Below are 25,281 nucleotides of genomic sequence, written 5' to 3'. Positions count from 1 at the left end.
ACCACAAGGGCCATCCAGTCCAATCCCCAGCATGCAGGAATTCAAAAGCAAACTTTCCCTGTCAGATGGCCATCCAGCCTCTGTTTAAAGACCTCTAAGGAAGGAGACTCCACTACACTCTGAAGAAGGAGTGTATTCCACTGTCAAACAGCCCTTACTGTCAGGAAGTTCCTCCTAATTTTGAGGTGGAAATCTTTTGTCCTGTACCTTGCATCCGTTGTTCCGGGTCCTGTTCTCTGGAGTAGCAGAAAACAGGCTTGCTCCATCTTCAATATGACACCCCTTCAAGTACCTAAAGAGAGCTATCGTATCACCTCTTAACCATCTCTTCTCCAGGCTAAACATATCCAGCTCCCGAGATAAACTCAATATCTATAATGGCATCCATACTGGCACCAAAAGTTGGATGGTAAGGGGATGGAATCATGGAAAGGAAGAAGTTTTATAAAAGAATCGATACCCACACCACCATGACATAATGATAGGTCTGAGAAAAACCAGTGTACACTCATGGTACAGTGGGATACACTTCAGCAATAAAATGTCTGTAGCTGAGACAAACCTAACTTTTCTCCTTTATCACCAAATGGATAAAGTGTTGTCAATGGCAGGAATATGTGGGTATGGGTACTTCTATGTTCAGATGTGTGTGTGTCATGTGAATCTAATATAAGATAGTGTGAAACAGTAATATTCACCCTATCCGACTTTGCCCAGTTTCTCTTGACTGAGCAATCAGTTTCAGAGGAGGATTTTAATACAACAGTATTACGATCCTATTTTGCAGAGATGCTCAGGTTTTGGTATTTTGTAGCAAGAGAGCAGCACAGTACCTTTGTCTCCTAGAGCTGCTTAACTTCACTCCAGATGTCTGCTGCTGGAGTTGACTGACCAACAGAAATCTCTCCTGCACTGTGCCTTTAAGATTCTGCACATCTTCCTAGCCTGCTGTCTTTCCCAGATTTTGAAGCATGAGGCACAGACAGGCAAGAGGAGCCAAAGGAGGCTGGTCTTCCCCAGATTTGAAAGCATCACCTATAGATAAGATCAGCCAGAGGGACCACTGACATTTGTCAGCATCTCAGTCTTTAAGAGATCTGTATCCAACTGCATTTCCAGTCTTCATGATAGCTGAGAGCTGCCGCTGCTTTTTAATACCTTTACTTTATTTTAAAAATAAAAAATCCCAAACTCTGGAAACAAGATGCCAACAGGAGCTGGACCATCGCCAACAAAAAACACCAGAGCCTGCAAGAGGTCTAAAACTTTAAAACGCCACGCTAGCATCTATGCCTACCCAGAACCACCTGGAAGGTGAGAAATTATGTACTTCTTTCATATGGAGAGAATAGAAACATACTAATAATATTTTTAAGTGATTAAATTGTTAATTTTATTATTAAATATTATTTTTATTATTACAAAGATTAAAGTATCCTGTAGGTTACTCCCACCTAGAATAGAACCATTCAGAAAGTTGTGAAATTATGAGTCAACACATAGGGGAAAATCCCAAGAATTCACTGGGTCTCTTCTGGTCAGCACTAATAACAGTATTTATGCCATTATCTTTAAGATTGTTTGAATATTGGGTTTTCAGTAGTGTTTTTCCTCCTAGTCTAATAGTAAAATTTCAATGCAATGGAAAAGTAAAACGTACAGCATTTATGCTTTTTGAATGCTGAGAAATTTAGTACAAGGTTTCACAGAAATACGTTCTGTTCGTTGCTGGCTAATGTGAGAAAGTATGAAAGTGTTTTGCCATCAAGTTCTGTTCTTTGTGCAGGTCTGCACAGCTGCCTTTTAAACAACATCCTGACAGAAGGCAATTAAATAGGCTGATGGTTTTTGTTGTAATGAAGAAATATGTATCAGTCTGACGCTCAAAAACCATAATGACTGGGGCAGGAGGAGGGCAAGAAAAGGTGGACTAATTTCATAGTCACAAGAATTGTATGAGCCAAACAGCTTTTTTGTGTGAGGGATTTTACAGATGGGGTTACTTTTAGCTCGAGTCAATGAGCATAACTCACAGTTTGTATTTTCCTTTGGATACTACTCCTGTTTAGTAATTCAGATGATGATAAGGGAGACGAAAAGGTTGACAGCAATGACCCAGAGCAGATCTTCCAGAACATACAGTTTCAGAAGGAGATCATGGCTAATATCTGTTGCAGACCGTGGCCCATGCGGCAGAAACTCAGGGCACTAAGGTAAAGGATGTTCACCAGTACCACCAGGGCTTCTGAAGTGTGACTTCAGCTGATGTGTACAGTGGACCCTTGCTATATGCTGGTGTTTGGTTCCAAGATCCCCCGTGGATAAAAGACCTTCTCACACAGAGAAGAAAATGGCTGAAATTACTTGTTACTGCTTTTGAGAAAAAGCTGAGTGAAGAATTACATCCCTAATAATTCACAGATGTTTAGGCTTACAGATGATTTTATCTATACAAATTGAGCACATTTTTCCTAACCCTAATTTTGGGGCTGGGTGGAAGATGAGCTCAGTCTTCCCCAGATCAAACTGAAAAGCACCACAGGCTGCAAATAGTCCACTAGCCAATGGCTCTCCAACCATTTTGTAAGCCTGAAATAAGGTAGAGTGCTCTTTTTGTCACGCACACCCCTTTCCCATTCTATTGCCTGATGTTTGCCCTTGTGTGGAGAGGCTGTTATAGGATATGTGTTTTTGCAATAAGAATCCTATGGAACTCTGTGGTGTGTAGTTTGGTGAAACACTCGAACTCTCTGGCTGGGAATTCTGAATGCACCAGACTCAGCTACGAAGCCCAGGATTCAAAAAGATGAAACCATGATAGTTAAAAGTGTAATCATAGTGCTATAATTCTGTAGAAGGCTGCAGTGTTTCTGTTTCAATTAGTTCAGATGATCTTAGGTAGAATGGGTGGTGACCCTCTTTCATCCAGTGGGTTCTTTGTCCCAAGGGCCAAATTCAGTTGTAGGGGGAGCAAAGGCATTTGGGGTCTAAAAGAAAACACACCAAGAGATTTTTGCTTTCTTCCCAATCACACAGAGCCCGAACAGACAGGCCAAAATAAAGCTGCTAACAGTCACTTTGGAGGTATGCTGTTTAAATGACACATGGAAGCTGTGCCAAAGCTGTGGCCCAGTCCTTAGGACTGGCACATAGCTTTGGTGTGGCTTCTGGCCTGTTAGGATGCATTTAAACAGCATACCTCCAAAGTGACCTGAAGCAGCTTTATTTTGGCCTGTCTGTTTGGCCCTAAGTCTTCAGAAAGGTACAAACAATGATGCCATGTATTAGGAAGTGTGTCCATCTTGGTTTAAGACTCTGCCCCAAAATCTGAATTTCTGCAGTCCTACATTGTCTAGCAGGATGGACCCAAACCATTTTGCCATGTTATGTGAAAAACAAGATGGCAACATGTCTTCTCATTAAATGTAGTGTACAATACTAAACATTCCTAAAATAATTATCTTTATGCTAGTCTCTTCCCTTTGTTTACCAGTGAAGGTCTTCTCCCATCCTTTATGATGCCATCTTCAGAGCGGGGAAACTATTTAACAGTTGACTTTTGTAATATGGAGTGTGAAGAGATATTGCCATCTTGTTCTTCTTTTCTCCAACACCATGCCGAGGTGACAGCCTGATTTTGTGTAAAGTAATGTCATCCCTGATCCTGTTGGACTATTGCTCCTCCTAGCTCAAGATCAAGATCAAACTTGATTCCATCCTATTTTCAAAGGGGGGAACTTGAAGGAGGCAATTGCATTTTGCCGCAGTAATTGATGTGCCTTGGCAAGTCTGTTAGCAGTTATCAATGAGGTGGAAATAGCAGGAGCTCAGGAAAAGGACTGTTTAGTCACATGAGACCAAAATTTCATCTTCTCAACAGACAAGCTAAAGAAATTGTGTTGAAGTATGAAGGTCGGCTGACTCGGACAAGAGGCTACCAGGCAGCGGGAGCAGAGGTGGGTCTGCTTTTCATCACAGTCTCCAGAACTCACTTTTCATGGAAATGATGCCAGAAAGGAAAGCATTTTCAATATTTCATAGCATAAAGAAGAGGGCAGCAACCTACAGGTTGCTAATTTTGTTTTCTGACTTTTTGTTTTGTTTTGTTTTATGTCTTTAACAATTGTGTCAGACAGAGATGCAGCACAAGAATCTTCCAGACTGGTCTAAAAGAACATAGTTTCTTGCAGTCTACCTCCTTGGGTTTTGCCAGGTTTTGCTGCTTGTTGTTGCTTCTATGTCCACTTGTTCAGTGTCACTGTGTGCATGATGTGTGTCTCTCTGTGTAGCAATTTCTGTGTCTGAACTAAGGCTGTTTCAAGAGTGTTTTAAAAAAAGAAAACTAGAGCTATGATTTGCCAAGATGATCCTATGGTTTGAAGGGCAAATCTTCTCATCCTTTCCTTTTTAAAATTATTCTTAGAGTCACCAAGTTATAGTGCAGAAATACCATTTCATTTATGCACTGTGGTATCATAACTCATATATATATATATATATATATATATATATATGGAAGACAAAAAGACTTGGAAAAGTGACATTTAAAAACTAAAAAATTGTAGTTAAAATGTAACTTTTCTGAACATGTTTAAAGTGCATTAAAAGCAATGTATTTTAAGAACATTTTTTTCTTCTTGTTTCTATGTATACTGAATTAGATGAAGTAAACCAGATTCTGGATGATATTATTAATCACTCAAGGGAAAAGGAGACAGATCTGGAAATCTCCTAATTGTTTCATGCCAAATAAAGTTGTTGTTCTTTTTTTTTATGTGTGTTTTTCCTAGCTCTGGCGTAAATTTGTTCGTCTTGCATACAACTTTATGGTCATCTTTATTCCATGGGAAATGAGAATCAAGAAAATTGAAAGTAAGTGTAAAAATTTCCAAAGTAGTGCAATAGAAAATGACTGGAACCAAAGAAATGTCTTTTTAAATCTCATTTTAAAATTCAGATGAAAATGTTATTAGGATGCCACAAAACAAAAAAAGGATTGGTTGCAGCTACTTACTTAGAAATCCATTTTTTAAAAAAATTACAAGCTTAAAATAAATTTTGAAAATTAAGTTAGATCTCTACAATTCACTAAACTGGACTCATTGCTATAATGCTGTCAAAAATGTTTTCAGATTTAGGCAACATATATGTTTCTTGCTATTTATTCATTTATATTATGCCTTTCCCTAAAACACACTCAAAAGGAGTTTGAGTTGCACAGTTGTATAACGTCCATATCTACTTGAGGGCTACTGTTATGTAGTAATGTACTGTTATTTCCTAATTTCTCTGACCACAAATAGGGTTGAAAATTTGGATGGACTGGAATAAAAATTACCATCATCATCAGCTCTATGAATGATGCTTTTTGTATATTAGTGAAAAAGATGTAAGGGGATTATCACACAGGAAGCTTAAAGTGGTTAAAATGCCAGTTAAATACTGATTTTGTTGGGCCCAAGGGTGAGGAGACCTAGCAAAAGGTCATAGCACTATGACATTCAGCATTGAGCAAAGCCACAGGTTGTTGTTTTTTTGGATTATGTCCACTGCATCTTCTTTGAATCCAGCAATTGACCCATCTGCCCATCCTTTGTGTAAGCATTGTTCGTCACTTCTGGGCTTGGTAGGAATTTCCCCCTTTTTCAATGTTGTTAGTATTTAAGATACACTGAATTTTAGGGAATTGACATTTGCAATTGATAATTTGTAATTGTGAAGTCGAAGGCTTTCATGGCCAACATCCATAGTTTTTTGTGGGTTTTTCAGGCTATGTGGCCATGGTCTAGAAGGGGTTCTTCCTGACGTTTCGCCAGCACCTGTGGCTGGCATCTTCTTCTAGGCCATGGCCACATCACTAAAAAAAAACCCACAAAAAACTATAATTTGTAATTGGTCTGTAAATACATGGTCACTTGGCAGGTAGTGGGTGGGGAAGAACAGTAAAATTATTCTGAACAGCTATGGCACCGAATTTGGTAAAAGCATGGCCTCTGGAGCTGCATCTTTAGATCAAGGGGTTCTGGAAGGATGCTGCTCTTAGGATTGACTTGGGGCTGTGCCCTCACTTTAATGCTTCCGGCTTAGGGAAGAGATACCCTGGGTTTTCCAAGAAGAAAACCAGGTGTCTGAATTCTTGTTTGGGCTTTGGTGTTTACCCAGGGGGATCTGAGGAGGGAATCTGGTGGGTATCTACTGCTTCAATTGGTCTCACCAGGTTTCTCCCACTACTGGTTATCACAGAGTTTAAATGTGTGAAATAGTTTAATAGTTCAATAAAGTTTCCTATATTCAACCTATGTTCTTGTGTCTGGTCTCTTTATTCCCATTGTGGGTCAGCAAATATCAACAATACTTTTCTCCATATTTTTTTTCCAGGTCATTTTGGCTCTGGAGTTGCATCTTACTTCATTTTTTTGAGATGGTTGTTTGGTATCAATATTGTCCTCACCGTCATGACAGGAGCCTTTGTTGTTTTACCAGAGGTGAGTGTCAGTTGTAGACCATTGTGTTCAAAGGCATTTCAGAAATTAAAACATTTGGTGTATATCTGCTAAATTTTACTGGTGACAGAAGTGAGGGAACAGACATGACATAGGGCAACATTCTGATTTTTAAAGTGGTTTGAAATTTAGTGTGAAACGATTGCTGTTGTGTGCATTTAAGTTGTTTCCAATTTATGGTGGCCCTCACCATATTATGGTGTTTTCATTGCAAGATTTGTTCAGAGGGGGTTTACTCTGGCCTTCCTCTGAGGCTAAGAGACTATGACTTGCTCAAGTTGGTTTCCATGGCCAAGCGAGGATTCAACCCTTGGTTTCCAGAGCCATAGTCCAACACTCAAACCATAATCTTGGCTTCATTATTAAATTATGCACATTTGAATGTATGCACCAGACACAACAACACTATGTGCATTGCCACAAAATAAAGCCATCATTTCTACTCTTATTTAATTTATTACTTAATTTATTCATATTCTGTTTTCCTCCTGTGCTACCATGGTCTTATATATGGTTGTCCTTTCATAAGAGTTTGTGTTCACATTGTCAGGAGGCTTCAGTCAAAGTACAGCCCATGGTTAACCAGTGAATTCATGACTGAGTAGAGATTTGATCCTGAATAATCCCTGCTTAATTGTCTAACTACTCACAACATGGCCTCCATTAGTTCCACCTGCCAGAGATTAGTTTCTTTCTCAGCCTTTGTTTCATTGCAGATCCTGGCTGGAGACCCTTTTGGAACTACTCCCAGCAAACGCATCCCTGATGATCAACTTAAATCAGCACAAGATTTGGATACCATCTGGTCTTTGGGGGCAAGATGAAGAATTTTGGTTTTATTTATACACATACACACAGATCAATAAGAGGGAGGGAGAAAGTGTGTGTCTTTTTTTGTTGTTTGTTTATTTGTTTAAAGCCTACCAGGTAATATTTCTTCTTTTAATTTTAATTTTATTTTAGGGTTATCTTCAGTACTCGGTTTTATTCTATGGCTACTATGGTCAGGCGAGGAAGATTGGAACAGCTGGTTATCGACTGCCACTTGCATACTTTCTTGTTGGGATGGCTGTCTTTGCATACAGCTTCATTATCCTTTTAAAGAAGTAATGCAACCCTTTTTGTTCCTGTTTGCTCAAATACAGCAGAGTAGTGTTGTTTTATTAATGCTGAATTATTTGGTGGGACAGACAAAAATGGGTTCTGATCCCTTTCCTTGTGGTCTATATATCCCTTTTCCAGTAAGATGAAAACAAAATTATTTTTTAATTGTTCACAAATAGAGCATTGGTTTACATTACCTTGTTCTAGCAACCATGTACCACTGGTCTTACAAGAATTCCAATGGCTTCTAATTTCTGGGTACTGGTCTGGACTTACAAAGTCCTAAATGGCTTGGGGCCAGGATCTAAGATTATCAGTGGAGACCCTTCTGTATGTCCCATTATCCCATGAGGCTAGCCTAATGGGTACATGAGACAAGGCTTTTTCTGTACAGCACCCCAGTTATGGAACTCCATTCCAAGGGAGGTCAGGCTGGCTCCATCCCTTCTTAGAAGTTTATTGCACACCTTTTTCCCCCCGTTATGGGAACTGGAAGGGGACTCTTGGGGCCGTGCGCAACCTATTTTATCGCACAGTGAATCATCCTCAAAAGGACCCCATTCTGTCACCCGGAATCAAGCTGCCCCCATTCAGTGCTGAGGGGCATAAAATGTTCTAGTTGGAAGTCTTCTGACCGAGGAAAATGGCACCCCTCAGCACTGAATGGGGATGGCTTGGCGCCGGGGGATGGAACGGGGCCCTTTTGAGGATGATTCACTGTGTGATAAAATAATTGAATTATGTATTCAAGGCATTTATTTATAACCTCCCAATGCACCAGAGCCCCAAGGCGGTCCTATTGAGCTAAGGTGTCTCATGAAGAGTAATCTATGAGCAAAACTGATAAGGATATGTGAGATTTTTATTTGGGGAGCTGGATGGATAAGGCATTTTTAAAAAATCATTTATTCAACATCTCAAAGATTCAGCTGAGCGAGAAAATCAAAACTGACCATTTGCTCCATCGCAAGAGCAAGCTTTTCAGCAACTCACATCCATGGGTGCTCTTAATTTTTATTTTTCAGGATGGCTAAAAATTCAAGAATGAGCCTAGCAAGTGCTTCGGATGAAAATTATACATTTTGCTGGAGGGTGTTCTGTGCCTGGGATTATCTTATTGGCAACCCAGAAGCTGCAGAGAGCAAATCTGCTGCCATAGTTAACAGCATCAGGGTAAGTGATTCGTCACTTTTCACAAAATAAAGTCCACCCTATGATTTTGTGCATAAAGCAAATACTGTATGTTACAGAGAAACATCTCTGATCTTTGGATAGTCCAGACAACAGCTGGGGAAAGGAAACTCTGTTCACTTTAATATAACTTGCCTAGTTTCACACTTTTAACAAAAGTAACTTGGCTTGTATATGTGCCTTCTGGTTTCCTGTCAACTTATGGTGACCACAATAATTTCATAGGGTTTTCTTAAGCAAGGAATATTCAGAGGTGGTTCTGCAAGTTCCTTCTTCTGAAATATACCCTACTGCACCTGGTATTCATTGGTGGTCTGCCATCCAAGTACTAACCAGGGCTGACTCTGCTTAGCTTCTAAAGGGCTCTGGTGCATTTAGGGTATTTAGGCCAGGTCTGAGCATTGGACTATGACTCTGGAGACCATGTCTTGAATGTTCGCTTGGCCATGGAAACCACTGGGTGATCCTGGGAAAGTCACACTCTCCAAGCCTCAGAGGAAGGCAAAGGCAAACCCCAGTATATATGCACCAAATTTTCAGGAAAACTGAAGAAAGCTTGAATGTTTGCATGGGACTGAAAAAATGGGCAAATATCAACTCAACTCAGTCATCATACATGTTCTGAGATTTCACAGTATTTTAATATATTTTGGTCTCTTTCAAGGAAGCTATATTGGAAGAACAAGAGAAGAAGAAAAGCACAAACGTGTATGTATACATATTATTTTCCAATGCACAGTGCATGATTTACTCCCAAACATTTTCTCTCCTTCCCTCCCTGTCTCTGAAGTATATAATAACCTTTTAAAGGATTTGCTGAACAATTGTAATTCTTTCCTACGTTTCCTTGGCAGGGCAGTGACAATCAGTTTAAGGATCATTGCAAATATCCTTGTGCTTCTTTCGCTTGCTGGAAGCATTTATATCATTTACTTTGTGGTGGATCGGTCCCAGAAGTTAGAGCGGATGAAAAAGGAGCTGACTCTCTGGGAGAAAAATGAAGTAAGAGAAGGCTATTTAAACAATAAGATAGATAATAAAACAAGTGACTTGGTCTGAATGGGTTCGCAAGGGATTTTTCTAAAATGTTTGGCCCAATTAAAATTGTTTTAGCAGCACTCATCAATGTCATCCTGAAAAGTGGCCATGTCTGCCATCTTAGGATATCACAAGACACTTAACTATTTTTCATTCAGAGAATTAGAGCAACAGAATTACATCAGATGAGATGTAAGAAAGCATTTAGAAGCCCTTCCAATAAAATAAATGTAAGATTCCAAGTTTTTGTGGCTTAATATACAGGTTACATTATCATTTAACTAGTTATATTGCCATTACATGCAATCTACAGTCTAAGGAGTTTATCACACGGGAGGAATTTCTCTTAATCTCGAATGAAAAGAAAGTGGGGCCAGAACGCATTCACATGAATTCGCTAGTTCAGCGAATATATGTGAATTCGAATTGCGTTCGAACTGGCTTCCCACTGCCCAAAAATAGCTTGCCATTGCCCGAAATTGTGTATGATCCCCTCTCACACAATAACGTGAAACCCCATGATTGCGTTCAGACTGACTTCCCATTGCCCGAAATTGCGTGTGGTAGTCTATCACGCAATAATGTGAAACCCCATGATTGCGTTTGGATTGCCATTGGATTATACTTCCAATTTCCCATGTCTGATAACATCCTTAAAAAAAATGCAGTATCAACACAAACAAGAGACATTTTCATTATTTAATGTAAATGATGTTTAAATGAATGGTATTTACAAATCACCTGAAGCCACATTTGTAACACATCTTTACTAATCTATTGAATAACTGGTTGCTTCCCAATTGTATTGTACTGTACTGTACTGTGCTGCTCTTGAAAAGTATTTGGAAGCTGCGGCTCATGCAAAATGCAGCAGCCAGACTGGTATCAGCTACACATTTTAGAGACCATCTAACACCAGCCCTGCAGGCACTGCACTGGCTTCTAGTTTGCTTCTGAGCAAAATTCAAGGTGCTGGTAATGTCCTACAAAGGCCTAAACAACATGGGTCTGGGATATCAGATGGACCACCTCCTCCTATATGAGTCTGCCAGAAATATGAGCTCTTCGGAGAATGTATTGTTGCATGTTGTGAAGTTAGGCTGGCACATATATGTAATAGGTCTTTCTCTGTAGCAGCACCTCAACTGTGAAACTTAGGCAGCCATATCAGTGCTGTTCTACATGGCATTCAATGAAATGGCTGTTTTAACTGTTATAAAACTGGATGGGGATTGCTTTTAGACTGCTTTTATACCTTTTTAAAAAGTATTCTAATGTGTTTTTTAAAAATGTTTTCATTTTTGTATTGTTTTGATTGTTTTTTATTTGGAGCCTATGTGGGCTGGGAGGTGATACAGAAATACTTTGAATGAATGAATGAATGAATGCGCAAACAAATAACTGTCTAGTGTAAAAGAGCTCCTGGTGTTCAAAGAGATCTTCTGTTATCACATGGAAAACTATGGATATCCTAAGAAACTATAAAGAGCAATAAAGATTTTAAAAAAAACTTTAAATTTTAAATGATGTTCATCTCTGTTCTTGAAGCAGCCAAATTAAAATCCAGATATGCACTTCTTTCTAGGTGAGTGTTGTTGTCTCACTCATCACAATGCTTGCCCCTTCTGCCTTTGAATTAGTAGCTGCTTTGGAGATGTACCATCCGCGAACAACTTTACGCTTTCAGCTTGCCAGGTATGTGAAAGCCAGCTGTATCAAGGCTAGGATCCGATTGCTGACCCACACTGAATCCATTGGATTCATCTACATGTTGACTTACCATTCAGCATTTTTGAATGGCTCTACTCTAGTGGCTGTTGCTAAGTTTTCAATACAGCAAAGGGTGGAACGCCAAAGAACACCAGCATTTACTGACCATCGTTTCTTTTTCTTAATATGTTCCTACAGAGTTCTTGTCTTATATCTGGGAAATCTCTACAGCTTAATCATTGCGCTTCTGGACAAAGTTGATAGCATGAGCGTCATTGTGAGTTGCAAATCGTCAGGTGTATGGTCTCTTCTTCATAGTGAAATTAGTTGGGAATTGGTAATTTAGATGTTTCTCTGTCCCTGTAAAAATCACATGCCAGCCACAGGCATCCTTGGTTTCTCATTTTCACACACCACTTATACACTGAGACACAGGATTAGCAATAAGGTTACAATAATGCTGGACTTTCTTCATATAGCTAGAATTTAGGTAGCTACTATGGTCCAAAACACACTGCAGAAATAATCCAGTTTGAGACTGCTTTAACTGCTTTGGCTCAATGCTAGGGAATTCTGGGAACTAATTTTGTGAGACATTTAGCCTTCTCTGTCAGAGAGCTCTGGTGCCACAATAAACTACAATTCCCAGGATTCCCTAGCACTGAGCCAGGGCAGTCAAGTCGAGTCAGTAAAGCATTTATTACCAAGTCAAGTCACTGCAGCAACTTGAGTATGACTTGGGTCTGGGTCACTGCAGTTTAGAAGCAGGGCATTTAAGGTCTATTTTATAACTTTTAAAAATCCATCCTTTTAGGAATCTGAAGTTCACAAAAATGGAAACAGCACTTTGGAAGCCGCCAGATTCTTAGCTACTCAAATGGTTTTGGGATACAACTTTTCTACAACTATTCCCCATAAGCAAACAATGAACAGCACATTTCATTTTGTTGAGAACCGCACTCATAGGAATACTGTACCAGCTATCCTGGATATGACAAACAACACAGCACCTTCTGAATCCAGCACCCAGAGTCACCAGAGTCAATGCTGGGAGACCTATGTCGGTCAAGTAAGTCCAACCTTTATGGGCGGTTAGATAGGCATGTATCAACCAAAATGCAGGGGATTTTCATTAATGACTCCTGGATCAAGGAAAATTCCCTCTGAAGAATTCCTGAGCTTTCAAGATGAATCATAGAAGAGTTGGAAGAGACCGCAAGGGCCATCCAGTCCAACCCCATTCTGCCATGCAGGAAATCTCACCCTTTCTTGTTTCTGTTGCAGTGTGCTTTCTATTGAATTCTGTAAATATGCTCATTGATTCACAATGCTTTTATTTTAATTTTTCATGATTTTCATAATTTAACACATTTTGTTATATCCCTGTTAATTATTTTAAGCATTGTAAGCTGTTTCCGTATTGATTCCAGGAAATGTTGAAACTGTCCATCATTGATATGCTGTTCACGGTGGCAAGTATCTTGTTGATTGACTTCTTCCGCGGACTATTTGTTCGATACTTAAGTGATTGTTGGTGCTGGGATTTGGAAAGCAAGTTTGTGAGTACATTTATATATACATATATTACTAAAGAAAAGATAAAACTGAGAGCAACACCTCCAAGGTGCTGCTGTTTATCACCTTAGTATGATGGCTGGGAAAATGCAGCCTTCAAGCAAGCAGGGTGGGTTTTTTGTGGACCTCTGGATGATAAAAATTGGAAATATAAGATCCCAAATGCCCCTAAACATTGCACATAAGAAGGTGGTGGTGTGTCTCAACTCCCAATAGTTGCCTACCCAGCGTTTGTGCTTGTGTGTCTGTAAGTGCCTTCAAGTCGCCTATTGAGTTATGGTGACCCCGTACATTTCATAGGGTTTTCAGGTTAGGGTTATTTTTCTGTTTAATGTGTTCAGTGGCCTTATATTATCCATATTCCCTAATGCTTGCGTTTGTGGCCCCAGCAGCATCTTAATACCAATAGATCTTTTGGTTTAGTCTTTGTCAAAAGCATGGTGAACATCATCACTGGAAGTCAGTAGGCACAGCCATCAAAGCCAGGTCTTTGTCTCTGCAAGCTGGATATAAATATAAAATGGGGGGAACTATTTTGCTCTGTAAGGAAGGTGAAATTTAAATAAAAGGAAATAGTGAGCTTAGGAAACCGTATTCAATAGATATATGTATTGTGTTAATATGTAATTTGATCTAGAGATGTACCTGTTTTGCTTTCTCCCACTTTCAAAAAATATATAGAATTTGGGAATGCTTATGAAAAACAAAATAATGATCACCTCTACATGTGCTAAAAGACACAGTTGTATTGTAGATGCATATGACTAGCACCAATGAATCTTTGCTTTAACAAATGATCTAGCTCTGCATTTTTGTTTGTGTTGTAGCCAGAATATGGAGAATTCAAAATAGCGGAAAATGTTTTGCATTTGGTCTACAATCAAGGGATGATTTGGTAAGACCCTTTAGACATGAAGGCTCCCAGAGTGGCTTACAAATACTTCATCTGACAGTTTACTGCAGCCTTAAGATATGATACACAAAGGAAAAGGGATGCGGAGTGAGAAGAGAAATGTTAAGATCAGCAGCAGTTGTCTCTGGATAAACTTCTCTTCTCCTACTGTAGATGATTTTGTTTGTTTGTTTGTTTTTGCAGGATGGGGGCATTCTTTTCACCTTGCCTCCCAGCATTCAATGTTCTCAAACTGATAGGACTTATGTACCTCCGGAGCTGGGCAGTATTAACATGCAATGTACCTCATCAGCAAGTCTTTCGAGCGTCAAGGTTAGTAGACAATGATATGATATGATTTATATGATATACTGTACTGTCAGGGGAGAAGAAAAATATAACTGGTTGTTGTAAGTCTTTTTACATACATTTCTAAATAAAACACATTAAATGCATGTTTGTTTTTCAATATTAAAAAATATATGTATATCCATGAAGGGGAGGGGGTGATTGAAAGCAAAATGTGTAGGGATTAAAAAATTAATGCGGAACCTTCTAACTATACAGTGCGCCCGCGTTATGCACTTTATGCGGACTTGAGCGTACATGCTCAAGCTGTGGGGAGCAGCAGGGTGCAAGGGGTGGTGTGTCCCATTCAAAAGAATGGGGCGTGCACCCATGGTGTCCCGCACACTCCCACGCCACCGCGCACGAGCCCCATTCAAATGAATGGGGCTTGAGCATAGGCGGAATTCGCCTTACGTGGGGGGGGTGTCCGGAATGGATCCCCCGCGTAAGGCAAGGGCCCACTGTACTTCCCTTCTATACTCTTACAAAAATCCCTTTCTCCTTCTATGTCTTGAAACTTGGATTTCTGAACACTGACTGTGTTCATTCTTTACCTATTTCCAGGTGGTACAGTGTCAGAAATAATTTTTCAAAAAATAAAATACTAAAATACTTGTCTCTAGCTAAAACTGCCTCTTCTACTCTCAATAGTTATTTTTAATAAAATCCCCTTAAACATAGGAGGACAATATCACTTATTGGCCTTTTGCTCCATGGAGAAGAAACAACAATTTTGCAGGACTGTGTGTGATAGCTTGAGCGTTGGACTATGGCTCTGGAGACTAGGGTTCAAATCCCCTCTAAGCATTGGAAGCCCAATTTAACTTGCTTACAGATAGAGAGGAAGAAATCTATAAGAAATCTAATAATTCTGTCTTCTCTTGTAGATCTAATAACTTCTACTTGGCTATGCTGCTCTTCATGCTGTTCTTGTGCATGCTCCCAACCATATTTGCAATTGCCCGTTATAAGCCATCACTAAACTGTGGGCCATTCAGGTGAGTTGGTGGGGTTATTTTATATATATACTCTGTGTGTGTGTGTGTGTGTGTGTGTGTGTGTGTGTGTTTGTGTGCTAACTTCCAGGTAGTATTCTCGCCGTTGCACAGATTATACAACTAGTCCATACATGTAAAACTGGCAAAAAAAAAGTTATGTGTGTAGGAATCATCAAGACTACCATCATCTTTGACTGACAAGAATCTTTGTAGGCTGAGACTTTTTATGCACAAAATTCACATGTGGTTTTTTGACTTATAAAACAGCCCTTTCTGCACAAAATAGAAGAACCTGTTTCCTGTAACAAAAAATAATAATGTTGTAATTAGGGATTTATTCACATTTGGTTGCTTTGAAAGAAAACAGCCTTTTTTCCACGATAGACAGTTTCTTCTGCACACAAAGATAATCTTTCTGTACATCAATATTATTTTCTGCACAGAAAAGGATGTTTTCTGCAAATCATGCACAGAATAAGTACCAATTGTGCACAGGCTTTGAAAAACGTCTGGTTTTTGAAGACTTTCTTACAACTGGAAGAAATTTTGCCTAAATTACTCTTTGCTTTGCTTCAAGACAAAACTGGTACTTCTCAAGCTATCTGTTATGGTGGATTGGTACCCCCCACCCCCCCGCCAATGTGCCAGGGACTAGTACCATCAATGTGCCATATTATCACATGAATAGTTTGGCAAAGAAAGTTACTGAAATTCTCCAAAAACGAGATATCCTAAACAGGAATCCAAGTGTTTTCTGATAACATTTAAAGATAACAAAAATGTCAAAAAACATTCAAGCTTTTTTCTGCCAAACTAGCACCAGGTGCAATTAAAATCCCAGAATCATTTCTCATTTGCAATGTTTTAACATGCTGTACTTTTTCTGAGAGAGCAACTGAATGTTTTCTGCTAGTGGACAAGAAAAAATATATGACATTGTGTCTGAAACCATCAAAGCCGACTTTCCTGTCTGGTTCAACAAAGTGATGACTTACGTGAGCAGTCCTGTGGTGGTCCTACCAGCTTTATTACTTCTCTTGTAAGTCTATAAACCATTTATTAATATTACTGCTGCTGACTTACTTGTTGAGAAGAACTGTAGGGTAAAAATATTTTCATACCAGGAGTGAAAATCATGTGGCTGTCTTGATTTTGTCCCCTTGATGCCCCGGTAAATGCCAACCCTATAGCAAGAAGGAAGAGGGAAGCACTATCCCTTAACCTGTTATTTGATATTTATATATGTCTCATGTAAGACTGATAGTTATGAAAGTCTGCCATCTAGTGTATGAAGGGCTGTGTGGTCTCAATATCCAGGTGACTGTAAATTTGTGCAAATAAATACATGAAAATGAAACATGTTTGGGCTGCATACCTCTGCATCCTATTTATATGCATTCCAAGTGTCAGATGTTGAGGTTTCATGGTCTAGGAGTTTTGGCTCTGAGACACTCATTGCAAAGATTCTACATTACTTGAGCATAGCATAAACGTTCTGCAGGTGGGACTAAGCTATGGTAGCCCTGTCACCATCCCCAGTGCTCACTGCTCCAGTGCAATAGCCCTTATCCCACAGCTATTCAGTGGCTAGTGGAAAGTACATGGGGAAAATAGGAGAAGTGCCTGATGATGTCTCTAAAGCCAGATGCAGACTGATGACATAATCCACTGAGTTCTGCTGGGATCCTTTAGAGATCTCAGTGGATGTTATAACCATTCTGCATCTGGCTATAGGGATATAGAAAAATGTTTCTTTGTTCCTCCCTGCTTTCCACCTGTCACTGAACATGATTCTGCAGTTCCAGAGTCACAGAAAGATCCCAGGGCTGATGGGAGTTGCTTTCAATCTAGACAGCTGTGGATTGTCCACTCCTATTATAGAGACCTGCATTGAATTCCTCCACTTAGGCACTAGCAGTCTCAGATTTGGTTTATGCAGCTTGGCTGCTTAACTTTAATAATTCTGTAATATAAGAAGAGGGACTTGGGTCCAAAACCCACTGCAGGAATAATCTAGTTTGAGATTGTTTTAACTGCCATGGCTGCATGCTGTGGAATTCTGGGAATTTGGTTTTGTGAGACATTTAGCCTTCTCTGTCAGAGAGCTCTGGTGCCACAATAAACTACAATTTGCAGAATTCCCTAGCACTGAGCCAGGACCTTAGTCACGAACCTTAGTCTTTATTATATTCATATGCCAGTATGGTTTTAATTCTTGTACAATGGAGAGACATGATTTAGAAATGACTTTGCATTCTTCTCTTCTAGCATGCTAATTTATTATCTGCAGAGTATTGCAAGATCATTAAAATTCACAAACAATCAACTAAGGATGCAGATTCAGAATGTAAGTACTGATGAAAGTTCTTGTGTGTTTACTTATATTTTTAAATAAAAGATTCCTCCTCATTGAGAATTTAAATAACAGGTATATATGTATGGAAGGAGAGTCAGTGTGGTATAGTGGTTTGAGTGTTGCTACGTCTCTAGAGACCAGGGTTCTAATTCCTCACTCAGCCATGAAAACCCATTGAGTGACTTTGGGCAAGTCATAGCCTTTCAACATCAGATGAAAAAAAAAGCCACTTAGGAAAAAAAAATCATGCAAAGAAATCCCTGCTATAGGTTTGCCTTACTGTCACCATAAGTCAGAAATGACTTGAAGGCACACAACAATAACAATGTATGGAAGAAAGCTTACAAGATGAATCCTGTACTCAGCTATTTATCTGACGTATATATGGGGTTTTTTTCTTACCTAAGGCTGTTAAGTAATATACCTTGTAGTTAATTATCTTCGTGTTTATTCCAGGAAAGAATGGAAGACAAGAAAAAAGTGGTCCAAATGGCAGCAGGTAAGCAGCAGTGTTTGAAGACCTTTCTCCTTTGGTTTCACAAACTGTAACAATTGCTACTACAGTTCTTTCTCCACTTCCTCTTTATAAGATTTGCAATAGACCCAAGGTTTCTAACACATTCAAGACTTTATGATGCCTCTGAAGATACTCTTGTATTAACTTCAGAACACTTTTGCATAGGCTATCCTAAAATAATTGGTTCGGCATCAGCCTAAGGGTTTATTAATTATGAACCTAGAAATTTGAGATTCTCTTGCCATACGATAATCACTGGGTGAAACTGCAGTATGCAGGTTGGTGACATACTACTGCAAGATTTTCCAAGGGTAAAAGAAAATGCTACATGTTCAAAATGGATTATCCAGAGAAACAAAGGACAAAGAGTACAACCATGCAATGCTCAGTGTGCATCTATCAGGACAGGAATTAGATGGACTACAGATGCTGATGGTGGAGAAACAAGAGAAACTGTTTCTGCCACCTTAAGGAAAGATCTACAGAAGGAATGTCAGTATATTGTAAAGGTGAGGGAATCAGGCATACAACTGTGAGTGGAATCCATCCATGTGTAGAAGAAATCCACTTCAATGCGTTGGACAAATTGGGAAGACGTCAGCCCAGAGAAAACTAGATGCCTTATAGTCTGAGAGTTACTGATAATTTACTGGGGAGTCACTCAATCAGAATGAATGCCATTGAATGTTATGTGACACATTGCCAGAGATATGAGGACATATGGGAGGAATATGACAGCTTAAAGAACAAGAAGTCGTTATGCTGTAAAAACAGTTTGCCACCAGCTGATTTGCTGTGTCAAGAAACATAAAATGTTTGCAGTAAACTTCCTGTATCCTTTTTTTTAATAAAACATGCAGTTTATTACTTTTCACATACTGTATGTCAACACAATTATAAAAGAACACAAAGAAAAGCCTAGCTACATATTCAATATACATATTCAATATATTCCCTCCACTCCAAATCTTTGATACAACAAGCACAACACAAGACATTTAATTTAAAAGTGACTTCCCACTTCCTATCCTTTGGTCTTTGTTTATCATTACAACCCCACTTAGTTTAGATATCCAAATTAATATGTACTTCTGTTTCTAGATTTAAAAAAAAAAAGTTTATATTTTGAAACCTGAATATATTATGATTTCTTCTCTTTCTTGTATATACTGGTGGCCCGTCCCTTACCTTCCATGGATTTGAGCTCACGTAGAAGGCAAAACCCAATGAAAACAATGGCGCATGCCATGGGCGCATGCTCCATTATAGTTATAGTTAATGGGATTTGAGCATACACTCAATTCCCCTTATGCATGGTGGGTCCAGAACGGATCACCCACTAATAATAATAATAATAATAATAATAACAATAATAACAACAATAATAATATATTTATATTTCCCCACCTCTCCAAGATGGATCGAGGCAGGATTCAGTCCATTAAAACACATACATCAATAATAAAATACATATAAAATACATCAATGAAATTAATACAATTAATCTTAAAACTGACTCATTGTCAAGTGGTAATGCAATAGATTCATACAATGGTCTGAAGGTGTCTCTTACACAGGTCTCTTACACAACGTCAGGTGGGTAAGGGACGGGCCAATTGTACTTCAAAAATGTTTTTCACTTTCTTTGAAAGTGAATTTCCAATCCTGTATCAATGCCGTATCTATATTCTTCCACATTCATGCATATCAGTGGTGTCATTAAGGTTGCATACCAGTGCAGTATCTTGTGGTTACCCCAACTGACCTCCTCCTTTTGCAGGCGTGGTTGTTCCTAACCCTTGGAAATTGGTGTGTGTGTGTGTGTGTGTGTGTGTTGTTTTCTACTACAGCAGCATAACATTGTTGCAGCTCTTGAAGGTGTGAATCTTAGGGTGAAGCTGTCAGCACAACTGCTGGGGTCCAACAACCACTGTCAGCAACTCAAACGAGTCCTGGGGTTAAATCAGAACCTTGGAGCAGAGCTGGCAAATTTCCAGAAGCAGAAGTGTGGCTCCAAAGTCCAATTTGGGATGACAGCAACTGGATGTTTTCCAGGAACTGCAGCAATGCAGGAACCTCCGGGGACACACAACAAACCGATGCTGTAGCTTCTTCTGATAAACCACCAGAGAAACAAAGTCTCCCAAAGTGCTCTTTATTCACATTGCTATTATACAAAACTAGATCTCTAAAACTCCAAACCATACCAATCCAACTCCTTCTACAAATCCACACCACACCCTTGCAACCCCGGGGCTTATATAGCCTCCAGACCATATGGTCTCCCAAACCCAGTGAGTTCAGGTGTGTAACCATGTCATGTGTCTCCTGTGCAATCTAGACACATGGTTTCATCATTCATGGCTTCGTGCATTTGGGCATTGAAGTGTCCTTGAGCCACTGAGCTTCAGCTGTGCTGATCAACCTTGCCACTCTGCTGAATGCTCATGGCCAAACACACACACATCAAGCATTTCCCTGTGTGCTGTGTTTTAACCCTTCAAATCCCTGACAGCTTTGTTAACAACACATCCTGAAATTCTAGATCTCCTCCAAATCTGTGCCAATATTTGCACTGAAAATCCCACATTTTGCATCAACCCCAAAACTGAATAACAGATATCTCAACTAGCAGTTCATAGTAAACACTCAGAAATCAAACACAGTGATTCATTTGAAACCATTGCCAAAATTTTGCAATCATTTGTGGTGAAAATTCTGTGTTTTGCAATGTTCCCAAAATTAAATAACAGATGTCTGTGACCAGGATTCCTAGTAAACAGCCCAAATCCAACACTATCCAATTCACTTGGACATTTTGCAGCAGACTTCCACAAACAGAGAGCTAGGCTTTGCATCCTCAGATTGAGAGCCAGAGTTCAACATAAACTCCCAAATCCATTACTGTGTGATTCCAAACCTGTGCCAAAGTTCTGCAGACATTTTATAGTGTTTTGAAGTGAAAACCTCATGTTTCGCATCACCCCCATAATGGATGTCTATAAAACTAGGGTTGCTGTTAAACTCCCATATTTCAGCATTGCTCAGTTCACTCCAAACCTGTGCCAAAGATTTGCAGTTTTGTAGCATTTTACATTACCCCCTTAACTGTAACAGAAACCTTAATTGGGGCTTTGTAGTAAACGCCTGAAAATCCAACAGTGCACAGTTCACTGCATATCAATGCCTGAATTTTGACATCCTTTTCCAGCAAAACCCCCACTTTTGTATCAACTGTCCTTCAAAGGTGAATAACAAATGCTCAAAACAGGATTCCCAGTGAACACCAAAATGCCAATATTTACTGGTTGCTCCAAAATTGGGCCAAAATTTGCAACTGTTTTCCAGTGTATTTAAGCAAACCTCCAGCATTATGCAGCACCTGGTTATTGAGAGGTAGCTGGATTTAAATTTAATAAACAGAAAACCTAAGTATCACACCCCCCCCCCAGGAAAAATGAGGAAAAAATGAAATTGATTCAAATTTCTAACTTCAATATAGAAAAAAAGGAAAGCACCCACAGCTTGAAAATATATGTATTTTTTTAAAAAATCAAAAAGCAAACCTTGCTTTGGCCATTTGATATAAGGTACACCATTTCACTTCTCCACTGCATGGATTTTGAGTGTCCATGGGTTTTGATATCCAGTGGGGATCCTGGAGCCAAACCCCAGTGGATACCAAGGGCCTAATGTAAAACCATTTTTGAATATGATGCTGGAAGAAGTTAAAATTGACTTGTTACCATTTTTTTTAGTGAGAATCCAAACCACGGAAGATAATGACAAAAGACCAGAGCTGGAAAACAATGGCCAGGAGTCTTCAATTCGGTCCTCAACACCTGGGAAGAATGGCAGTGTGGTGAATTTTGAATCTCCCAAAGGCAGGCAAATACCAACAATTTCTCAGTCTGTTCCACAACCTGAAATACCAAAGCCAGTCAGCCCAACCCTAGGAAGTTCAACCTCAGTGGCTTCTGTACCTGTAGCTCCGATACCCATCACTCCTTCCCTTCCAACACCTTCTGTCCCAACTGGAGAGAATTCCAGAACAGAATCAGTTCCTAAAAGGTAAGGCTTTCCTATTGGATTCTGAAAGGAAATGGATGTGAGCATGAAGTCATGGTTGTATGACTTGTCTATGAATCCTAGCTGAGAGCTTGTAGTTCAATTGCACGTCAAATGTTCTGAATGCAAACAGTTCAGTGTAGATGACAGAGTCATTCATCTCTAGCACCTGCATTGTAATCCCTATTCCTCAAAGTTGGTAGAGGCACTAGAAGTGTACTACTACATTTGGTTGAGAGCCACAAAAATGGCTGAACATTTTTAGTGTTGGTCATGTGCAAGTCTAAATATTAACAGAGAACAGATATCAAAAGGGACCCATTTTAACCTCAGTGTTCAGCCAATCTGCCTCCTTAGCAACATTTTAAAAATTCTGTGGATAGATGAATGGTTTAAAAACAGCAGCTAAGGGTGCAATCAGAAAAGGTGAAGGAGGTTGTCTCTCTTAGTGCACTACTAAGGGTTGTGAATACTCTTAGGCATTCTATTTACTTGGTATGTTGATTGGCCCGCTGTTGTTGTTGTGTACCTTCACATTGTTTCTGACTGTGGGAACCTTAAGGTGAATCTATCAAGGGGTTTTCTTGGCAAGATTTCTCCAGGGGTGTGTGTGTCTTCACCTTCCTCTGAGACTGAGACAGTGTGAGTTTCCCACAGTTGCTCAGTGGATTTCCATGGCCAAGTTGGAGATTTGAACCCTGGTCTCGAGACGTATGTAGTCCAGCATTGAAACCACTCCACTAAACTGGCTCTACTGATTGGTCCATTAGACATCATGAAAAGCTCATGTGAACTCAGAATACATTTGTTAACATATAATGGCTGTGTGCTCAGAGAGTGACTGGAAGCAATTGCCCAGCCATGATGCTTGTCAAACTCTTTTGGGTTGTCCTGTTTGAAAATCATTTTACCTATACTCATGAAGATAGTTGAATGTTGATGTTGTGTATTGCACTCACAACATTTGCACTTTAATTGTATAACCTCCACCATTTGCTTTCCTCTCTCTCTCTCTCTCTCTCTCTCTCAATCTCTCTCTCTCTCAACCGCTGCAGATATCCTAGTGTGCATGGAAGTGCAAGTGACCTCTGCAGAGCCAAGGCTTACACCCCCATAAAGTTCAAGAAACGTGTAGATGTTCATTCAGAACCCCTATTTAGGAAGAGCATTCGGCACATAAACCCAGAAGCTCGCAGCGCTGCCCGAGTTCCTTCTTTTGCAGGCCACAGAGCCCACACAGCCAGGTATTTTATAGTCAATGAGCATGAGCCACCCATGAAAATCTTCCGCTCAAACACACGGGTGCCAAAGAATTATCGAATGGATGAGTCTGGCAATGTAGTGGAGGTGTATCCAAGAAACCTGCGAAGATACATGGTTCGGACACCACATAGAGTATACTCAACACATTTTAGTGATGATGAAGAAGAGGATGAGTTAAGGAGATCTATGGCCAATAGATCTCATCGTCCACGGTCGCTCTCTGATCTCCGAGCAGCACCTCGCTTCTACATTGGTGAGTGTGCTGACAGCCAAATTCTTAACAACAAGGCCCTGGCAAAAATGCACCACAAATCTTGGGAAGATGGCTTTGGGCTTGCATTTGATCAACCCCCACATACCCATAGAAAGATTCTCATGAAGAATATTGATCTGGATCAGCCCTACCCAGAACGCCACATGAAACCTAAGTCCAAACACAAGCCTGAACCATCTCCAACTGAGTCAGACTCTATTTCTAGTAGTGACCAGCCAAATTGCAATGATCAGTATATCCAGGTCATTCACAGTAAAGTGAAGTATCCATCTGGGGGGAAATTAATAAGGAAGAAATCCAAGACTGCTGTTGATTTAAATGTGGCTGAAGCTAATGAACTGATATGCTCAAATGTCTAGCTAGGCAGAGAAAGCTTCATCATAACAGAATTATGGTTAGCCTTTACTTATGGTTAGCCTTGTTTGTAAATTCATTAGCCTAAAGAAGCTATTGCACTGCATTTCAGAAAAATTGTGAGGTGTGTGTGTTGGGGGGGGGGATCTTTGCATGTACTAAGTAAATTTCTCTCTAGTGGGACATGATAGGTTGAATTATACTGCTGTAATCCATTGGAAAGACAGATGTTAAAACACCTTTCAAACTATCTGCAAATATATGGTGACTGAAATACCTATTTCGTAATAAATTGTGGCTAATACAACTATTTGCCTCACCTTGCTGGCTACCAAAAAGAGAAGAGCAGAAGATAGGATGACATGATTGCATTCTTAAAAGGACTATCACAGAGACGAGGGTGCAGCTTATTTTTCCTGCTGCCCCAGAAGGTAGGACAGGGTCTAAAAATTTTAAGTTAAGGAGGGTAGATTTTGATTGGACATTAGAAGGAGTCTCTTGAGGGTAAGAGTGGTTTAGCAACAGAACCAATTATCTAAAGAGGTGGTGGACATGATCCATTATCTACAGTGGACATGCTCAAAAGGAGACTGGATATCTACCTGCAGGAGACAGCTGGAATTCCTGCATTGGGAGAGAGGTTGGACTTCTATGGGACTTAATCAGACTTTATGATTCTATAATTCTGTGTCCTGCATTTGGACACTGCAAATGGCTACTGATTTTGATTCAGTAGCAATTGCTACATACTAGAAATGGGCCAATAGGGTTTCACTTGACTGTATAACTATCGCAGTTGCTTGTGTAAAGACTAGGCTATTTTTAAACTGTCATCCTATTTGTCAATTCAGTGTATGTTACATGATTGCACATTGATTCTGTGTGGAATTCTGCTCCTCATAGTATTTAATAAAGTATTTACATTGCAGAATAATTAGCTCTGATTTCTTAATTTCACTGGTTGGCACCTGCTTTGCTTCAGTTCTCCGCAGTACTAATTATAGAAGCAACTTGAATGATTAATAGGTGGCTTAATCAGCTAAAGTTCCGACTGGATCTAATTGCTGGGAACACATTGCAATTGCCATGT

At 39.6% G+C, this 25,281-nt stretch overlaps 1 protein-coding gene across 1 annotated transcript; it reads left to right on the top strand.

The window, feature by feature from the left end:
* The first annotated feature begins 1,001 nt into the window (after positions 1–1,001).
* On the top strand, positions 1,002–25,081 carry TMC3 (transmembrane channel like 3). Its single transcript, XM_042475001.1, has 22 exons — positions 1,002–1,314; positions 2,070–2,213; positions 3,881–3,956; positions 4,791–4,872; positions 6,379–6,485; positions 7,220–7,318; positions 7,467–7,609; positions 8,633–8,780; positions 9,463–9,506; positions 9,653–9,800; positions 11,422–11,531; positions 11,745–11,823; positions 12,361–12,615; positions 12,977–13,105; positions 13,949–14,016; positions 14,218–14,346; positions 15,249–15,359; positions 16,273–16,398; positions 17,628–17,706; positions 18,172–18,214; positions 21,991–22,303; positions 23,356–25,081. The coding sequence occupies exons 1-22, from the start codon at positions 1,205–1,207 to the stop codon at positions 24,194–24,196; spliced, it is 3,384 nt and encodes a 1,127-aa protein (XP_042330935.1). The 5' UTR covers positions 1,002–1,204; the 3' UTR covers positions 24,197–25,081.
* The last annotated feature ends 200 nt before the right edge of the window (positions 25,082–25,281 follow it).

This window comes from Sceloporus undulatus, chromosome 6, assembly GCF_019175285.1.
Source record: "Sceloporus undulatus isolate JIND9_A2432 ecotype Alabama chromosome 6, SceUnd_v1.1, whole genome shotgun sequence".
Lineage (NCBI taxonomy): Eukaryota > Metazoa > Chordata > Lepidosauria > Squamata > Phrynosomatidae > Sceloporus > Sceloporus undulatus.
This window is presented reverse-complemented; position numbering and strand designations above follow the sequence as displayed.

Bases quoted from the DNA above. Each gene is read 5' to 3' on its own strand.
- TMC3 (XM_042475001.1), top strand. From the start codon at position 1,205: ATGCCAACAGGAGCTGGACCATCGCCAACAAAAAACACCAGAGCCTGC. The intron at 7,319-7,466 runs GCAAGATGAAGA...ATTTTATTTTAG, and splicing joins ATACCATCTGGTCTTTGGGG to GGTTATCTTCAGTACTCGGT. The intron at 8,781-9,462 runs GTAAGTGATTCG...GTCTCTTTCAAG, and splicing joins CCATAGTTAACAGCATCAGG to GAAGCTATATTGGAAGAACA.